A 20,401-nucleotide genomic window follows, 5' to 3' on the forward strand; every position below is an offset into this window, starting at 1 on the left:
ATAACAAACGAGCTCTTAGCTGCCATCTAAATACAGTTTGATGCATCAAAAGGCCAACTCTCATTTGCAGCCTGTCTCATAATAGAAAAATGGCATTTGTGCATTGATGCCGCTCCCCTGTGCCTCTCAAATGCTTTCAAACTCCCCATGGCACTGTGGACTTGACACGTGTCTGGACAGTGCGGTCCAGGTTCCCCTCAAGGTGATTTGAATTCAGCGGAATACTAACCATTAGCAGCTGTTGACATCTGCCAGAATATGCGTGGGCGCTCAGCCTTACCCTGTTCCACGGGATCAAGATTTGCTCTTCAGAACTTCCTGTGTCCCTGACACAGAGCAGGTGCGCTGCCTCAGGACTGGCAGTGCCAACCCACATACAGTAAACATGACTGGACGACTGTGATGCGGTAACGGTGTCTAGACAAGAGTCGCTACCATTCACCACTTTGGAACAAGATTTATTTTCTTAGTACCACCATCCACAGTCTCCTCTATATATTGTAATTGTGTTTTATCTTTGCATTCTCCTTATTTATTGTTGTTGTCATCCTGTAAAGCGCTTTGAGAAGCCACCTTTAAAGGAGCTATATAAAATAAAGTTGTTTATTATTATTATTATTATTATTATTATTATTATTATTATTATTATTTTAAGACGAGCATTAATACAGCACTGCAAGCTGAATTAAAGAGGAGAGCACTGGGCATATTCCAGACAGTGCTGCACTGTTACATCACGCGATGGTCTGCCTGCGCAAGGTAACGGAACAATGCAAAGCTAGCATACACAAATGTGAAGATAAAGTTCACATGCATCAGACACTCATTCCAAATGAATAAAAGGCACAGGACAGACTCTGGCATGTCTCATTGAGTTTGCATACACCTCTTCTTATCAGATTTATCTCTTATTTAAATAAAAAGGGGCTGCAGATGAACTTTAGAGATTACATTCATTGTTACCACATTCTAAATAAAGATGAAGTTACCTGCTTCCAAAGAAAACACGTTCAGACACACGTGCTTGAAAAAATACCAGAAGAGAAGGCAGAGGCACCTTGCACACGAAATGTTTCTATTTGGAAGCCTCATCAGATAGCACAGTCCAGCAAGGAGCAACTGAGAGACCACATTTTTGGCCTAAAGAAAAAAGAGGGTAAGTACACTACTTTTTTGAAAAAATGGCAAGGTAATAAATTAATTGATTGATTAACAGTTATGTTGCTTGGAAACATGGGGCTTACCTCCCCTAGCAAATATTAATGCTAAATAAGCAACAATCTCCAAAGACGGATTTAAATTTTGCAAAAAACAGACTTTGCCCGTTTTCTAATTTCAAGGTGAAGCTCCATCATGGATAAGGCTACTACAAATCGCACATCTTCCAACGCGACAGAGTCCGACACCTTCACAATGTATCTCTTCCCCTGCCTGTATGCGCTGGTCTTTTTGGGATCTGCTTTTTTAAACACAGTGGCCCTCTGGATATCCTTTCATGTCCAGTGTGCATCCTCTTTCCTCTTCTACCTCAAGAACTTGATCATAGCTGACCTGCTGATGACCGTGACCATACTATTGAAAACCCTCAGTGAAGCCAGTTTCGCGCCGAGGCAGCTGAAAATCATCACCTGTCAGTACTCCAGTGTGGTCTACTACTTCACCCTGTACATCAGCATTATCCTGATGACGCTCATCAGCCTGGATCGGTACCTCAAAATCGTGCGCCCGTTCGGGACGTCCTTCGTGCGGAACAAAACCTTCGGCAAAACGGCGGCCGTCATCATCTGGGTTGCGTTATTTTCTACGACGGCCATGCCGAACATGATACTGACCGACCCGAGACGGGACAACGCCTCCGGAACGCTCAACTGTATCTGCCTGAAGGAAGCCCTCGGCCAGGACTGGCACTACGCAGTGATAAAAATCAACATGGTGATTTTCTGGGTGTGCTTTGCTGTGATGGTTGTCTTTTACTTGCTAATAAGCAAGGAGATTTACGAGTCCTATCGCAGATCCCAGAGTAACAACAAAAAAGACAAAAGGCGAGCCAAGACGAGGGTGTATGTCATCATCGCCGTGTTCTTCCTGTGTTTTGCACCCTATCACTTTGCTAGAATACCTTACATTCTGAAGACTCCCGGGAGGAGCTGCAGCCTGTCCAAATCCCTGCACTTAGTGAAAGAATTTACACTCTGGCTGACTTCAACTAACACCTGCCTGGATCCCCTCATTTATTTATATTTGTGCAAATCCTTTCGGAGAAGGTTCATCAGGACCGTGAGCATAAGAAGCAGCCGGCCAGTAAAAACGAATTACTCAAAGGGCCAGGAAGTCTCTTCAAACTACTATGAGACGTCCATGTAACACGAACACATCGAAACCTCGGTGAGCAATATACAGTAGGAGCCACCAGAACCTGCTAACGTGGTCCCACAAGAGAATTATCCATCTGCACATCGAGATGAGTTCTGTTGACATACTGTACACAAAAAAAACTGTATAGGTGGATGCTTTGATTTTTGGCAGTTATTTAAAATAGTTTTTTATTGAATTATAGTTACAGTTGGTTAAGAATAAATATGTATACTATGTATATCAGTGGTCATTCAATTTACTATAAGCATTTTTGTGCGATGGTAATCAATGTCAGTAGTTATCAAAGACATAAGCTCTGTAACAATGTACATTTTTGTTTCATAAATAAAACTTTTAACAGTTTGTACTTAACATGCATTTTAAATTCTTCATCGTCTGTTAATCAACATAATCAGCAATTATGGACAACCATTTTTGTGAAGGTTGTGAATATTGTAATGCCTCTGAAATCACATCCAAACGTCCTATAAAATTGAAAAACACAGAAACACGAGCGGGCACTGGTTTGTGTCCAGGATACTCTAATGTAACAAAGCCCGACCCAGAAAGCGCCCCTTCTGCCCTTTTGAGCCACTGCCCACCATTTCTTGAATGCAGTCCTTCATACACATTTCTTTCATTTCCTCATAAAATGCATCTGACATGACAAACTGCTTATTTAACAGATCGTCATGTATTTGAAAAAAAAACGATTTTGTAATGGAAGAACAATGCATATGTCACGTACAGTTCTTTCCGGGCCCTATGCGGACGACACGATCCAGAATAGTGACGACACAAGGGGGAAAATGGTCATGCAGGAAAAGGGTCTGGAGACGGGGGGGGCGTGTCCATGCCGTGCAGGTGTCCAGGGGAAGTGAATCCAGGCGAACAATCCATGTAGGAAATCCAAACGGGAAATCAGAAACAAGGGCTGAAGTCCATAGCCAGGCGATCCATCCGGAGGGGGGGGGGGAACAGGAACCGGGTCGGAACCGGCGAGGGGAACCAGGAACTAGGAACAGAAAGTTAAAAGCATAACGGAGCCAGACGCAGAAAGACTCCCGGGCTCTCATGATGTGGAAATCAATGAGGAACCAGGAGTAAGGTCCACGTCTGGCTTTTAAGGGGGAGCGGGATTAGGGACCAGGTGCAGACAATGGGGCAGAACAAGGAAGGGCTGGAGCGCCCTTAAGAGGAGGGGTTAGCGATCGTGACAGCATAATAGCATCTCCCTTGTTTATTTTATTTGGAAATTGTGCAACTGCCTGTTTTAGCAATCACTTCCTAAAACATGTATGCACATTCAGGAATTCACCCAAAAAAATACCATAGTTAAATGGATGCAACTTGTTTTCTTTCAATATCTCACATTCATATATATTTCAATATAATAATAATAATAATAATTGCTTACACTTATATAGCGCTTTTCTGGACACTCCACTCAAAGCGCTTTACAGGTAATGGGGATCCCCTCCACCACCACCAGTGTGTAGCCCCACCTGGATGATGTGACGGCAGCCATAGTGCGCCAGAACGCTCACCACACATCAGCTATCAGTGGGGAGGAGAGCAGCGTAATGAAGCCAATTCAGAGGGGGGGATTATTAGGAGGCCATGATTGGTAAGGGCCAATGGGAAATTTGGCCAGGACGCCGGGGTTACACCCCTGCTCTTTTCAAGAAGTGCCCTGGGATTTTTAATGACCACAGAGAGTCAGGACCTCGGTTTTACGTCTCATCCGAAGGACGGCACCTGTTTACAGTATAGTGTCCCCGTCACTTCACTGGGGCATTAGGACCCACATGGACTGCAGGGTGAGCGCCCCCTGCTGGCCCCACTAACACCTCTTCCAGCAGCAACCTTAGTTTTTCGCAGGAGGTCTCCCATCCAGGTACTGACCAGGCTCACACCTGCTTAGCTTCAGTGGGTTGCCAGTTGTGAGTTGCAGGGTAATATGGCTGCTGGCAATATATAATATTCACAGGCCTGCTGATAAAATGATATAACGAATGAATAACCATGCCACCTGTGCTACAGAGAAATCACCACAACTTCAATACAGGAGCACTTTCAACATAAAATTGCAAGGTAACAAGCTCTTTGTTGATAAACTAATCCCATCTGAACTTTTTAGACCATCTTTAGACCTGCATCTAGCTGGCTCAAATCTGGGTCACATAAAGTTGATAAGCTTAGTTTGCAAAAGGACAGCCTGCAGTCCGCGGTTACTGCTTCAACCTCACCAGGCCCTTTAGTATATATAATGAGGGTGGAACTTAAACTGCATTTCCTATTAGTACGCCCTCCGAAATCCTCTGTCATATCTAAAAAAATACATTAATATAGCACCTTTGAGATGTACACCAGGGATAATAAATGTTTATGTGAAGTTTTATTATGTAAAAAGGCCTTTTGAATTTTTAGTAGAAAAACTCCACATCAGAATAACCCATTGGGCAAATACAAATATTTGTAAATCCTTCCACGCACTTGTTTTTCTGATGTAGACTATGTTCTGATGTTTTTCTGTGACTCCCTATTTACAGCACAGTCCGCAAAATCCTCAGGAAGAGGTAAAGGTCTATTCCATGCTGAAAGGAAAAGAAAAGAGATGCAATGTTTCAGCTGTGGAGCCTTCTTCACGTGTTCTGTAAAATGTTGTGACTCTATATACAGTACAACAGTCTGTAAAGGGCTGCATAATTCTATTTACAGCACAGTCTGCAAAAAGCTCTGCAACGTTCAGTTGGAAAATGCACCAGAAAACATTGTGATGTGGTTCAAGTCTACCTGCTGCTCACAGAAACAGACATCAAAGAAACGCAACAGGTGTGGATTTAGTTGCCAACAGCTGATAACTTCAGAACACAAAAGCTATCGAACTATTGTCACTGTGACGATGACATACGACACACTACAGTGGTGAAATTACATCAACTGCCAAGCTGCGCAAGGAGCAGAGGCTCAGAGCTCAGAGCCATCACTTCTCCAAGAGTGGCTGAGAAAACTTTAATTGCAGGAAGTAAACTAAAAATAAGGAACATTACCGCACCATAAAGTTTATTTCAGTGCCACCACAGCTTTTAAACTCGTCGCTTGAGAGGTGAAGCTGTGCTGAGATATTTCCGACTGCCTTACTGGTAAGTGCTGTTTACATTTTGTTCTTCACTGGTGAATACAGAAGAGGTAATAATTACGTCTGCGGTGACAGCGATGAGATGTTTGCGCAAAACGTTGTCTATTATTTTCATTTGAATAATTAACCATAGGAACTTAATAGTCCACAGCGCTGTTGAGACCATCTGTGCTTTCACAATACTAGACTTGGAAAATAATACTATTGTTTTTTTAACACGCTGGGTTTTTCTTACCACGTAAAAAACATTTTACCATGATGATGTACATCATCTTATGGTAACTCTGAAAAGTGTGCTTTATTTGAATTTTTGGCTCAATTTTTTTTAAGTATGCAGAAATAGGAGAATTATAAAATGTTTTGCTCGCACCTTGGTGAACTGAGTGAAAGAGATCAGGTGCTATCATATACTCTTTTTACACAAAAAACAATAAAAAGCCCCTTTTTCATTTCAATCTACATTATACTTTTTAACTGAATTAACTGTATGATTTAAGCTAACTCATACGTTGTGAAATACTATTGTTCTGTGAAACAACTTGTCACAGAGCAACACGTCTACACAAGTGACTCTCCCAATCTTCTTATAGTAAGAAGTTGTAAAATGTTGAAATGGTAAATGTATAGGAATATATATATATATTGACACTACTAAATACAGTACAGTTTAGTTTGTCGGAGAAGAAACATTGAGCGGAATATTCAAAAGCTTACCACAACAAAAGATAAACTATACATTATCAGCCAATATGAAGAGTTGCAGTAGCTAATCCACCACAATCACCATTGGCTCATTGTTTGGTGTTCTTTATTTCAGCCGAATGTTCTTCCTCTCTACATGTACAAGAGGCTACAAGGAGGTTTTTGTATCTAAAAATAAACATCTCTCAGACAGACTTCTTGTGGCTGTTACAGAAAGCTTCAGCAGAAGAACAACATGAGAGTTTCTGCATAACGATGGCAAAGCAATGGGTGAAAAGAGTCGATTGTGGCGAAATGAGTTAGGCTTTTGCACAGCAGAATTGTTCTTTTTCAATAACACGCAATGAGGTCCAATGAAAAGGAATTTATTTGGAGTTAGAAAGTAGCAAACTGAATGCTGTCCTGTTGAGATAGATGACATGCAACACTTCTGTTAAAGTTAAAAACTGTTCGACATTAACGAGTTATAAAATATGCAGCAGGGTGACTACCTTATTTTTTCCCCCCCGAGAGACTAGAACATTTTAACATTTTAATTATTCAAATGCTGGCATTGACACCCCCAGTGCATGTAACAGTGCTTAGACTGGTGGAGGGGGGCCGCGTCAGCATGCATAGGCTGCAAAGGAACAAGTAATAGGGCTTATTCCATGCTGAAAAGAGAAGAAAGAAAACACAACGTTTTGGCCGTGGAGCCTTCTTCAGGTGCTCCCTAGAGATTGTGAAAGTAACAGTGGGTTCTGCTTCTTTTCCAGGAATGTTTTAAATATGAATGCAAGCCAGATCAACGAGAGTCTCTCCTCAGCTAAGTGCACGCGGGACACCAGTGTCACCGGAGTCGTGTTCCCCTGTCTGTATTCACTTCTGTTTCTGGGGGCCCTCCTTCTCAACAGCCTGGCCGCCTGGGTCTTCTTCCAGATTCCCAGCTCTTCCACCTTCGTGGTGTACCTCAAGAACGTGGTGGTCGCTGACCTGCTAATGACCGTGACCATACTGATTAAAGTGCTCGGTGACTCTGGCTTGGGGTCCTGGCAGCTGAAGGCTTTCACGTGCCGCTACTCTGCCGTGCTCTTCTACATGACCATGTACATCAGCATCATACTGCTGGGGCTGATCAGCTTCGACCGCTACCTAAAGATCGTGAGGCCCTTCGGGAAGCTGTTCATCCAGAAGGTGACCACCGGGAAGGTCCTGACCGTTGGCGTCTGGGTGGTGATGTTCTCCATGACCGCGCTGCCCAACATGGTCCTGACCAACAGGGACCCACCCCTCAACACAACAATAAAGTGCAGCTCTCTTAAGGGACCCCTGGGGCTGAAGTGGCATGAGGCCGTCAACTACTTCTGCCAGTTCCTCTTCTGGGGCACCCTGGCTCTGATGGTCTTCTGCTACACGTTCATCAGCAAGAAAGTGTACGAGTCCTACCAGAACTCCCGCAGCTCCGCCAAAAACGCCACCAGGAAAACAAAGGCGAAGGTGTTCATCGTGGTGGCCGTGTTTTTCATCTGCTTCGCGCCCTTCCACTTCGCCAGAGTGCCCTACACACTGAGCCAGACCCGGAGCACGAGCAGCTGTGTGCTGCAGACCGTGCTGTACATCACCAAAGAGACTACCCTTTGGCTGTCTGCCACAAACACTTGCCTGGATCCCCTGATATACATATTCCTGTGCAAATCATTTAGGACAAAGCTGGCTGAAGCCCTGCGGCTCAAGTCTAAATGCCTCTCTGCTGAAGGAGCGGATTCGTTTGCTGAAACCTCTACCAAAGTTGAGGCAACATCTTTGTAACATGCGGCCTTCCCATCAGAATACAGTAGGATTACCTTCACAATGAAAACCATTCGTAGTGGTTTTGTAGACAAGCACAGCACATTCTGCACAAACCCAGTGAATGCAGGCTAGCAGCTGTAAGACCTGGCTAAAATAAAGAGACGACAGACATGTGAGAAGACAAAGTCGTGCAACACACGAATATTCACACAATTCTGCAAAACCATCAAGTTAGTCGGGGCTGTTGTACCAGTGCATCATTGCGTTTTGGCGTACACGGTGCTTTGTGAATTTGTTACAGGACCACATTGTTTCTGCATTGTTGATTTACTAAGGCCTGCTGATATCTAAGATATCTGGCCGTTGTCTGACTGTACTGAGGACTGAAATACAGTATGTCACTTGTGCAAATATTTTAGTTCAGAAAACTTGTAAAATGTATGGGACATTGTAGAAGCTAATCCAGATAAGATGCATTATATTTTACTCCATCATGCTGTCCCACCTGGGCAAAAGAATTTTTTAATTTTTAATTTATTTTTGAGTGATGAAAAATAGTCATGGAATTCTGAAGTATAAAACTACTGTATGTATGATCTTCATACAGGTGGCTACCTTTCTTTCTTTTTCTAACTTGAAACGTGGGTTTTATACATATTCAAGCTGTTTTGTCATGTTTTTAATTTACTGTACATGACTGAATACATCTTTTTCCTTTATGATTAGTTGGCTGTTTTTTTTTCCTTCGTACACGAATAAGCTTGCTATACAGTGGTGTGAAAAAGTGTTTGCCCCCTTCCTGATTTCTTATTTTCTTACATGTTTGTCACACTGAAATGTTTCAGATCATCAAACAAATTGAAATATTAGACAAAGATAACACAAGGAAACACAAAATGCAGTTTTTATTATTAAGGGAAAGAATCCAAACCTACATGGCCCTGTGTGAAAAAGTGATTGCCCCCTAAACCTAATAACTGGTTGGGCCACCCTTAGCAGCAACAACTGCAATCAAGCGTTTGAGATAACTGGCAATGAGTCTTTTTGGCCCACTCATCTTTGCAGAATTGTTGTAATTCAGCCACATTGGAGGGTTTTCGAGCCTTAACCACTTTAAGGTCATGCCACAACATCTCAATCGGATTCAGGTCAGGACTTTGACTAGGCCACTCCAAAGTCTTCATTTTGTTTTTCTTAAGCCATTCAGAGGTGGACTTGCTGGTGTGTTTTGGATCATTGTCCTGCTGCAGAACCCAAGTGAGCATCAGCTTGAGGTCACGAACAGATGGCCGAACATTCTCCTTCAGGATTTTTTGGTAGACAGCAGAATTCATGGTTCCATTTACCACAGCAAGTCTTCCAGGTCCTGAAGCAGCAAAACAGCCCCAGACCATCACACTACCACCACCATATTTTACTGTTGGTATGATGCTCCTTTTCTGAAATGCTGTGTTACTTTTACGCCAGATATAATGGGAAACACACCTTCCAAAAAGTTCAACTTTTGTCTCGTCAGTCCACAGAGTATCTTCCCAAAATTCTTGGGGATTATCAAGATGTTTTCTGGCAAAACTGAGACGAGCCTTTATGTTCTTTTTGCTCAGCAGTGGTTTTCGTCTTGGAACTCTACCATGCAGGCCATTTTTGCCCAGTCTCTTTCTTATGGTGGAGTCATGAACACTGACCTTAACTGAGGCAAGTGAAGCCTGCAGTTCTTTGGATGTTGTTGTGGGTTTTTTTGTGACCTCTTGGATGAGTCATCGCTGCGCTCCTGGGGTAATTTTGGTCGGCCGGCCACTCCTGGGAAGGTTCACCACTGTTCCATGTTTTCGCCATTTGTGGATAATGGCTCTCACTGTGGTTCGCTGGAGTCCCAAAGCTTTAGAAATGGCTTTATAACCTTTTCCAGACTGATAAATCTCAATTACTCTGTTTCTCATTTGTTCCTGAATTTCTTTGGATCGCAGCATGATGTCTAGCTTTTGAGGATCTTTTGGTCTACTTCACTTTGTCAGGCAGGTCCTATTTAAGTGATTTCTTGATTGAGAACAGGTGTGGCAGTAATCAGGCCTAGGTGTGGCTAGAGAAATTGAACTCAGCTTTCCAAAGATGTGATAAACCACAGTTGATTTATGTTTTAACAGGGGGGGCAATCACTTTTTCACACAGGGCCATGTAGGTTTGGATTTTTTTTCCCTTAATAATAAAAACCTTCATTTAAAAACTGCATTTTGTGTTTACTTGTGTTATCGTTGTCTAAAATTTCAATTTGTTAGTGTGACAAACATGCAAAAAAAAAAGAAATCAGGAAGGGGGCAAACACTTTTTCACACCACTGTATACAGTATGTTATGGTTATTGCATGCTTTGCTGAAAATGGACAACAATTTCCCTTGATGCTTAAAAAAGTCATAGAGACTGATTTAGGTCACTCCATCTAGGTCATGCATGATGCCTGAGTGTACTTGCCTGTGACAATGTATGCACAATTCAACAAAAAAACTTTTTTTGAGGCAGCAGATTCTATAACACTCACCCTGTACACATAACAATTAGCAGAACTAATTCACCAGTTTGGACCCTTGTTGTGTAATCTGTAACGAATTCATGACCTGCAAATTGAAGATCAACGTTTTAGTTTAGGATTTAAAAGGCTGTTTTTCTGATTAGAAACGTCCAGTGAAGCAAAAGCACTCACAGAGGTTTCCCTACAACATCAGAAGGATTCCTGCCAGCATCCAAAATGACACTTAAATGTCAACTTAAAAGTCATGACAGTTCTCTGCTCTTGCTTTCACTAACGGGTTTGTATCTTTAAACGTTCGCAGTCAAACTTCACCAATGCCTTCTGCTGTCTGATTCCTCATCACACTTGAAATTTGTTTAGGAGGAATTAAGAGTACATAAAGTTCACCCCATCCCTTTCATTTCCCTAAACACGGGGTGCTCTTGTGATTACTGCCACTGCTCTTTACAGTAATTCCTGTTTCACAAATCAGGAAGCATTGAGACATTGAAGAAATGTTACTAGATGTTTCCTGAGAGAGGTTTAAAGGACACATCTCCACACTCCTCAGTTAACTGAGCAGAGATAATGAGTCCATGTGTCTGGTACACACAAACAGTAATGCTCATTGAATTTGTGTGAAAAGTACATTTAATCTAAGGGATTACTTCAAGGGAGGCCACTGCTCAAATAGTGTATTGGTTCCATAGTTTCTTATGGTATTATATGTTTTCTGGACTGGCAACTGTCCCAGTAGCGTTTCCTTTAACACAGTAATCCACCAGACTCTTTAATGGGACAGGCGTACTACAACTCCATTGAAACCAAAAACTTTCACAAACTTCACAACACTACATTAAAGGAGAGACGGTTTAAAAAAACATTTTAAAGTCTTAGGTTTTGTTGTTACCTTTCTGGGCCAGTGAGGGAAGACACTTTTAGCCATATAGAGTCAACATAAACTGATAAGAAAGGTGAAATTAAGTACAGAGCCATACAGTATCTTTGGATCTCTTGCAAAAAAAAAGGTAATAAATAGCAGCTGTTGAACAGAAAGAAACACCACACATAAGCTTTTACATCTTGTTTTCTTTTTTAATTGCAATCTGATGTACCATTAGATGTTTAAGAAACAGCACTCTCAATGGAGTGAGATAAAAGTGAAGTGTGACCTCTTCTGAGTTATTAAAAAGCTTTTGGAATACTTCAATCACAAATAAAAATTATTGTGATGAGATTACTGATGACATATTAACACATATTAAGCACTAAAACAAACATTTCCTGGAAATGAACATTTTGTGGCAGCCTTCCAGGTGTCTCCAATGAGCCCTCCTCCTTTGGGATCTTCAGGATGAAAACTGCTGAAAAGAGGTAAAATCAAGGTCTTATTCTTATTCTTTTAATTCTCACAATCTGTTCCAAAAAACAAAAGGGGGTATATACATGCACTCTTGACCAAATAAGACAGGTCAGCAGTTCAGAGGACAAATGCATGGGGGTCATGCAATGGCCTTTGTAAAGGTGTGGTTTGAATCTTAATGCACTGATGTGGAGTTCCATAAGAGGCATTTAAAGTTCCGGTAGCTACCCAGGAAATTTTAGCTAAGCTACAGTAGATGCAATTTCAAGATCAGCTTCTGAGTGTGTCGAGACATCCTGAGAAGACATGCTGTCCTGGACAATAACCTGTTCCTCACCTGCTACTGTATGTAAGATAAGCCAGTGTCACAGCAGATAATAGATCCGGTTGGTGCTATTGACAAATAGGTGGAGTGCACCTGCGTGAGAAATTCTGATAACAAAAACTGCAGAAGCACAGCTGGATGGTACAAGCGGGATATCAAAACATTTTGCACAGTTGTTTTGTTCACCCTGCGCGAACTGTAAAGCCTTTTATGAGCCCATCATTCAAAGCAAAAAAAAACATCTGTTGGATTTAAAACTCTGTGGACTTTGCCATGAGTGTTGGAAGAACTGAGCTCAACTGTCCAGGTTAAAGTCCAAACATTATTGTTTTAGTGGGCGTTTGTCTTGAAAATATCAAGACCAAGAAGAGAACACTGTTTTCAAAATTAATCATACACTGCTAAGACTCAAGATTACATTGCTGGTGCTTTTTTTTTAAATATTATGCAAACACATTCTCATCTGCTTAAAATGTATTGGGTATGTATAAACACTCTCAACAGTTCACACCAAAGAATGAGTACAGAGAAGCCAGCAATCAAAGCTAGAACATTTTCGAATTATTCTACATCTGATGAAGAATGTGACTCATTTTAGCAGAAAACAACAAGAAATGTACAGTAAGTAATCCAGCTAAACTATAATGTGGGGAATAATTTACCATCAAACTTGAATGAGATCACAAATCACCTCTTAATGCAATACACCTTTATTTCTTAACTTTGTCATCTTTAAAGTGATTTAAAACATCTGCAGTCACTGGATCAGTTTTACATTTTTCCTTTGGTCAAAACTAGCCACTGAGTCAAATTTTGAAAGGCTTCTATCAGCAGTGCATATATTTTACTTGAATTTGCTGATTTGGTAATATTTGGGCAATTCAGAGAAAACTCACAGGGTTCAGAACAACACTCATAGTGACCTCAAACATGTTGTTTTTGTACATCTGCAGTGTTTGAAATAATAGCAGCAATTTGAGTGGAACGTAACCTATCTAGCACAAGAAACATGAAATCATAATGTTTAGGGATAGCTCAGGATGTCTACATTAGTCTGCATGGAAAATGAGAACCATTGTCTGGCACTTGATAATCATTAATGTGTATTTATGTGTATATCATGTATTGCTGTTGTTTAACAGAAGAGAAATAGGTCATTTGTTTAATACAAATGACCTATTTCTCTTCTGTTAAAAAACAGCAAACAGCAATCGTCGGGCATGACGATTTAACTACAGTACCTCCCAGGGGTATTAGGGAATCGGATGTAACATATTACAAAATTTATGAATTAAGTAAATTATTCTTATCAGAAGTAATACCACTTCAGAACGTAAGAGCTCTGATCATATAACTCCGAACACAGTGTGGCAAGGTCTGAGCGCTGTCTTCTTTTTATTGACACTGGAGTTCAAACTTTAAGTAGTAAACATTGTGAATCTCTGTTTCCTTTCTCTCTTCAGGCCACACTGAGAGTTTGTTTGTTTGTCTAGAACATATTTCTATTCATATATGGCAAAAATAATTCAATTCCTCTTTCCCAGCCCAAGCTTTCTCTTGCTAGATTCATACCATTTACAGTATGTTTTGAAAGCACTTTCAGTGAACAGGGAACATTTTGCTCAAGAACGTGTTAACTGGGCCAAATCCCCAGTAAATATTACCACGACCTTAATAATCTACCTATAAAAATGATTCTGCAAGGAAGATTATTTGTAAAACTGTATACATTCTTTGGTTTGGTACTTCACATTGCTTGACTGTGTAATTTTGTGTTATAGGGTGCCCTTTTTCTTGTAACTTAAATGATTAAATTATGCCCTAAGATATAAGAAGGTGATTAGTGTAAAAGGAGGAATTTTTTTTTTAATTTTTCAGCTAAGATGAAGAGAGTATTCACTCCATGTAGCTAATTGTAATAATTGATTTATTCCATATTCTTACAGCTTTATATACTGTACTTTGATGCATTCCAGGACAAGATTGCACAAACTGAAATCTAGTGCCTTAGGTTGTCTGCACATTCATAATCGCTGAATGTATCTACTTACACAGCTGGGATTACAACTTCATGTTAAAACATGATTTTGTCAATTCCCTCCCACTCGCAGGAAACAGGTAAAGAAACTGGACTTCAGAAGAAACGATGGCCAGGGAAATGAGTCATGATGCAATATAATCAGCTAAACAATTGCCTTTTATAGATCAGCAATGGCCATTTTCCATGGTATTCAAGAGAGACCGCTCAACAGGGATACTCTAAATGCAGCTAAATGAAGGATATTCAAGGGAATGAATGTGTTGTTTTAAAAAGGAATATGGATGTGCATTAACTTCCTGTAAACTTCAGGTAAGTTGTTATGCTCTGTGTCTGCCTTTGAATTTGCATCAGTGCGAGGTTGCTTGTCAATGTATGCTTAAAAAAGATAGTCCAGAACTGCATTAGTAAGCAAACCAAGGTTTTTCAGTTATTCTGTAGGTAGCTTTAAAAGTGTTTTCTCTTTCTTCGTGACGGTTTAAAGCTCATCCTGTATTCTGTATAGAAAATACGGCATTTTGTTTTTTTATTTAATGTTTAATAAGAATCTGCAACAAGAATAGACTTCAGATGAAAATAACTCTACTTTTTATCACCACTCTGTACTGTGTATAAAGAAATGTTCCTATTCTGTACATTGACATTGGTTTACGCAGTGATTTCAATAACGAGTTGATTAATGAATAATGAGTTATTTGGAACATATGAAACTATGGCATTAGGAATTACAAAATAGGAAATCTTTATATCAAAAACATCGGTGTTATACTGTACTGTATACACTAATATTTGTTGAGAGCTAAAAACTTTTTTTCTGATGCTGTAAAACTATTTTTCTACTGTCTTCTTTTATAACTACTGCAGTTAAATGTACAGTATTACAACATAAAGGAAACTCGCACAAGAATATATTCTTACTCATTAAACATTAACTCTGAATTTTAGACCTTGCAAATGAGATCACTATCCTCCGAAGCAGACAATAACGTGGATTTAATAGGAAAGCGTGTTTGATGTTAAACCGTCAGTGCGTAAGTCACGTACCGGTTGTACTGCATACAGGTAATTGCACAGGCATTCCTGGCAGTTCTGCGGAATAAAGAAAAGTGAAATGAGGAGAAGCAAGGTACAGGATCACTTGCTCTTCCACAAACAATCCAGCCGCTTTGCCAACGAAAATCCCGCTTTCTCCCTGGTGCTGTAGCTCCATGGACACTGGTCACAAAACCACGTTGCAGAAAGAGCATTGAGCCTCGTGACCAACAGTAAAAGATCCAACATTTTTTAGATTTTTTATTTTTATTTTCAAGAAATCCAATGCGGAAAAAACGAATGCTGCATTCAACTGCAATGCGTTTAAAATATAGTTTTAAAACATAGTTTTTCCTAGTACTGTTACTAACACATCGGTCCGTACCTCCTGGAAAACGAACAAAACTTACATTTTCTTCCCCGAGTTTCTAAGCCAAAAAAAAAAAAGCTTACCAGGTCAAGAAAGACCCTAATCACCGACAATGATTGAAACAAATTACATGTAGATTACGCCCAGGAAGAAACAAATCACAGAGATTGTATTTAGAAAGCAACAGCAGTGACCTGTTCCAAACAAACCTTCCAAATGTTGAATTAGTGCATCTGCCGGAGTTGTAAACAACTCGTTTTTAACTCACGCACGCGTTTAATCATCCGAGACAGAGAGGATTTTGTCTGAGGTGCAAAAAATAGTCGAACTACAGTACATTTTTTTGCCATTGAATAGGTTCCTGTGGGATTATCTGATTGCAAAGAAAGACCGAAGAAACAAAACCCTAAAACATTTAATTACAAACAGCATTACCAACAAAGTTATGAATGAGAGGAGCCCATTTACCAAATTCATACATTATCGTTATCACACAATATTAAGACAGGCCAGACGATTCAGTATGATCGTTTTCCTTGTGTGTGTGAAACTGTTCGTGTTCTATTATGGTTATGTATATTGTTGTATACACATTCCTTCTTTTAATTAAATACTTGTACAGGCATGGTACAAGAATTGAGATCTTTGCTCTTTGACAGATAAATCAGCAGTTATTCTTAAGTTCATTTTTTACTGGCATTTTTAGTAGTAACTAGAACAGGGTGAAAGATTCTCCTAGCTTGGCAGTTCAGACCATTCTGGTCTGTTCTAAACAAGTCAGCACCGGGCATATATAGTGTAACACCGTTACAATATAGTGATTGAATTGGTATGGACAGAGGAGTTCGAAGGGCACAAAAGATAAGATAATTCGCTTCAGCAATACAATTTTTGCACAACGCAACAGTTTTAATTTTACTAAAAAAAAAAATGGGAAGTAGTCATTGTTCGAAAAAGATGAAAAGGGTTTGTAAGGGGTTGGGCTCCACGATTTTTGCAATCATATCAAGCTGACTCACTAATCGTTGTAAGTAGCAGATGTCACTGTCCACGTTTATGTAAACAGTTGTTTATGCGTTTCACATCTGACAGAATATCCCACTGCTACTTTCCACAGCTCTGACAGATCACTGCGGTGTACCACGCCCAGCCAAGGCGGCTGCCAGCCACGGGGGATAACAACACCCCAACATGAAATGTATCTGAAAAAGGTTTGTCGGGTGTTTGAGTCTTAGTCAATTTGGTGCGGCTCTCCCGGCTGAGGGCCGGCCCCCCGGCTGTCAGACGAGGAGGCTGGGGCCCTCCGGCGGAGCAAGGGGTGAACCAAGGTGTCATCGCAGAGGTGGAGAAGGTGTGGGGTTTTCATCAAATTCAGGAAATGACATCAGGACTGAGTCAGGGCGCCTGAGGCAAACTGAACTTGGCGGCTGGCATCCCCCCCCCAGACTTGCCGTTGCTCAACTCCACTCTCTCACTGCTGAAGGCCCAGCTCACATCACCCCCCCCAATAAAAAGAGAGTGTTAGAGCAGTGAAAACGAACAGGCACGGCCGTCAACCCCCCCCTGGACAACTCTCTGCGCCGCCACAACCAAACCACAGGCCCAGCACGCTGCTTGTGAGCAAAGGGTGATGGTGATGGCGAAGAGCTCAAAACTGACCGCGCTGCTCCAGACCTCTTGTTGAGAACTGTTGTTTCTCGTCCCCTTGTAGACATGGATTCCAGCTCCAACGGCTCCTGCGGGAACTCCAGCTCGATCCAGTCTGTTGTGTTCACGGCGCTGTTCCCCACACTCTACGCCATCATCTTCATCGGGGGGCTCGTTCTCAACAGTCTGGCCGCCTGGATCTTCTTCCAGATCAAGAATCGGAGCAGCTTCATCCTCTATCTGAAGAACATCGCCGTGGCGGACTTGGTCATGACCCTGACTTTCCCCTTCACCATCGCCAGCGAGTCCGGCCTGGGGCCCTGGCAGCTGAAGGCCTTCGTGTGCCGCTATTCGGCGGTCGTGTTCTACGCCAGCATGTACGTCAGCCTCTCCTTCCTGGGCCTCATCAGCCTTGACAGATATCTCAAGATAGTAAAGCCCTTCGGGGAGTCTAAACTGTATAACTTCACTTTCACGAAGTTTGTGTCGATGGGCGTGTGGCTGGGCATGATATTCCTCTCGTTGCCAAACACCATATTGACCAACAAAACCCCAACATCCGAAAACGCCCACTGTTGCACCTACCTGAAAAGTGACCTTGGCCTAAAATGGCACGCAGCTGTGAGCTATATTAACATTTGCATTTTTATAGCGGTCTTGGTCATTCTCATCGCCAGTTACATATCGATCTACAAGCACGTCCACAGGTCGAACCAGCAGTTTGTGTGCACCGCCAAGAGGGAAACGAAACCCAGCCAGAATATTTATATCATCCTGGTGGTTTTTTCCATTTGCTTTGTGCCCTACCACCTGTGGAGGATCCCCTTCACCCTGAGTCAGATCGACAAGCACTTCGGCGAAGTCGGGGACGCCGTCCTCATGTACGGCAAAAGAATCACCCTGTTCATGTCGGCCTGCAACGTCTGCCTGGACCCGGTGATCTATTTCCTGATGTGCAAGTCCTTCACCAGAAAGCTAGGGAGAAAACTCCACCTGGGACACCACTCCTCCCTGAACGATTCCCGGCAGAGCACCCGGAGGACTCAGGTGCGGAGATTTCGAGAGTACCCCTCCGCCAGAGAGTAGGGACCACGCGATCTCTCGCATCTCCCAGTGTGTGTGCGGAAGGCTGCTTGAGGAACCTTTCAGAGTTTCTAGCAAGGACAGAACCCCCCCCCAGTAAACAGGCCAGCACTTGTGGAATGTGCTGTAGGCAGAAACTGAGCAAATACAAGTGTTAAAAAGCTACTTTGCAGTAAAACCGCTGGTGTTATATACAGTAAGAATAGACTGGCACTGCACTGTATGTTTCGGGCAGGAAACCCAAAAACAAAAGTCTGACACATATGTATGTGACTTTAAAGTAATATTTCACAAAGGGACGCTGCACGATATTTTCTCTGCTCTCTGTCGTGTCTGTAAACAAGAGTGGATTGCTGTGATCTCGGAGCCAAAGTCAGAGAGAGCTCTGAAGCCACACTGGAGCACTCTGAAGCAGTGAGGAAGCCACAGACATGAAGAAGAGCTGGGAGAGCTTTCTGCAGAACTAGCTGACGAACCTCGTGCTCTATTTCTGGCTCTGCAAAATGGGTCACAGCTGAAAGAAAAAAATATATATGTAATGTATGTGTGCGTGTGTATCTCTGTGTTTGTAAAGTGCTTATAAAGGCAGCTGGCCAATTCAAACAGCCCTACGGTAAAAACAGACCATCCTTGAACAACACCAGCGTCCACCACATTTTGTACCCCAGAAATTCGTCTTGATACCGATAATGTTCTTTTTCAAGAGCAAAGTGTATTTGTAACAAGTACAAGTAACAAGTGTAACGTAATGTAACAAGTACATTGGAAATCTCATTGGTGCTTGTTCTCTCTGTGTACAGATAGGTGAAGACAACAAGAAATAAAAACAATATTCAATGTACAATAGTAAACAACATTGTTCAGCATGCAGTGCACAAATACAACATTGAACAGCTAGTGTTAATCAATAATAGTTGGTAAATAATTTTGCATTTAGCATTAAGCTCCTGAGGCTAAAAGCTTTTTCTGAACCTGCCTTTTTCTGCCTGCCAGACCATAGAGGTGAGAATAGTGTGTGTCCAGGTGGTTAAAAACCTATATCATCGCACAGGCTTTATTTCATTAACGGCTGGTATGGATCTGGCATAGATCAGCGGATGATAAGTCAGATTCACAAGCCCCTATATGGCCCTCCTGTCCTGTGTGGTTGCGTTGTCACACTAACAGTGATGCCACAAGTCAGTACACTCCCTGTGGTCCAAGAGTAAATGCTTATGCTAAATGAACATGTTCTGCATGGCCCTGTTTGTATGGGGGCCAGGTTTCAGGGCTGCACAGTGCATGGTTTCAGTGCAGCGCTTTCAGAAGGCAAACTGACTTTATCTGCACCCTGCACATAGCAGAGATAGCACAGGAAGGAAGTCTTTTCTTAAATCTACATTACAGCCAGGGAAGCCAGCACTCATCAGTAGAAAAAGTCCCTCTGGAAAAAAAAAACACATGGTGTATTGACTGCAAGGCACATTGGCATGCTTTATTTCTTTATTTTCGTAAGCCTTTCTAATGACCCTGTAAACGTCGCTAACAGATGTCCTAGGTGAAACACACAGACAGCTGGTGGCCGTAGAGGAAGAAGAATGGCTCATTTTCACTTGAGCATCACCCAGATCGCGCTCCAGGGTCAGCTCTGACCTATTTGCCCTGCAAAGCCACTGCCCTTGTTCCTCACCAATTAAATAAAAAGGGTGATTATCACTTGTGATTGCGCCACTGCACCCACACTGTAGTGCAGGGGCCAGCATTCGTGCTTCAGTCTAGATGGAGAACTAGTCCCTGATCTAAAAAAAACTCTGGCTCACCCACCAACCTCTAACCTGTACAAAGGCAGTTTCTCAACAGGCAGAATCAAAGTGCCTGTAAAAGCATTGAGGAGGCAGGCAGCTATTTGATTTCTACAGGCCTGGAGGTCCGAAGCCCAGCTGGGCCAAGCAAACCCTCAGCACTTCCTCTTGTTCTACCTTGAAAAGCCTGTTTTTGCTGGAACTGTTCCATGGCCCCGCAGGAAGAAAAAAAAAACTCAACAGGACAAATGGCAGAAACCCACAGAGCACATGGTAGGAAAAAAAAC

General features: G+C 41.9%; 3 protein-coding genes and 1 long non-coding RNA gene across 8 annotated transcripts; 3 read left to right on the forward strand and 1 right to left on the reverse strand.

Moving 5' to 3' along the window:
* Positions 1-1,025: 1,025 nt before the first annotated feature.
* LOC148677316 (P2Y purinoceptor 13-like) lies at positions 1,026-2,727 on the forward strand. The gene is made up of 2 exons (XM_088620449.1): positions 1,026-1,156; positions 1,341-2,727. Exon 2 carries the CDS (start codon positions 1,354-1,356, stop codon positions 2,362-2,364), a length of 1,011 nt encoding a protein of 336 aa, XP_088476575.1. The 5' UTR covers positions 1,026-1,156; positions 1,341-1,353; the 3' UTR covers positions 2,365-2,727.
* A 2,532-nt stretch (positions 2,728-5,259) lies between these two features.
* LOC148677317 (P2Y purinoceptor 13-like) lies at positions 5,260-8,694 on the forward strand. The gene is made up of 2 exons (XM_088620461.1): positions 5,260-5,501; positions 6,955-8,694. The coding sequence occupies exon 2, from the start codon at positions 6,968-6,970 to the stop codon at positions 7,985-7,987; it is 1,020 nt and encodes a 339-aa protein (XP_088476587.1). The 5' UTR covers positions 5,260-5,501; positions 6,955-6,967; the 3' UTR covers positions 7,988-8,694.
* A 2,862-nt stretch (positions 8,695-11,556) lies between these two features.
* Positions 11,557-15,644, reverse strand: LOC148677318 (uncharacterized). 2 transcript variants are annotated; one of them, XR_015930530.1, is made up of 2 exons: positions 15,246-15,644; positions 11,557-11,836 (listed from the first exon to the last, which is right to left on the reverse strand). It is a non-coding gene; the product is annotated as an uncharacterized LOC148677318 (long non-coding RNA). The 2 variants fall into 2 exon arrangements; XR_015930532.1 differs by having other exon boundaries at positions 11,557-11,839.
* On the forward strand, positions 12,496-19,187 carry LOC148677319 (G protein-coupled receptor 87-like). 4 transcript variants are annotated; one of them, XM_088620479.1, is made up of 4 exons: positions 12,496-12,784; positions 14,275-14,513; positions 16,721-16,814; positions 17,315-19,187. In XM_088620479.1, exon 4 carries the CDS (start codon positions 17,317-17,319, stop codon positions 18,334-18,336), a length of 1,020 nt encoding a protein of 339 aa, XP_088476605.1. In that variant the 5' UTR covers positions 12,496-12,784; positions 14,275-14,513; positions 16,721-16,814; positions 17,315-17,316; the 3' UTR covers positions 18,337-19,187. The 4 variants fall into 4 exon arrangements, with proteins under 4 accessions (XP_088476605.1, XP_088476597.1, XP_088476612.1 ...); XM_088620471.1 differs by having other exon boundaries at positions 14,368-14,513; XM_088620486.1 differs by lacking the exon at positions 14,275-14,513.
* Positions 19,188-20,401: the final 1,214 nt, after the last annotated feature.

This window comes from Lepisosteus platostomus, chromosome 2, assembly GCF_059453375.1.
Source record: "Lepisosteus platostomus isolate fLepPlt1 chromosome 2, fLepPlt1.hap1, whole genome shotgun sequence".
NCBI classification, from domain to species: domain Eukaryota; kingdom Metazoa; phylum Chordata; class Actinopteri; order Semionotiformes; family Lepisosteidae; genus Lepisosteus; species Lepisosteus platostomus.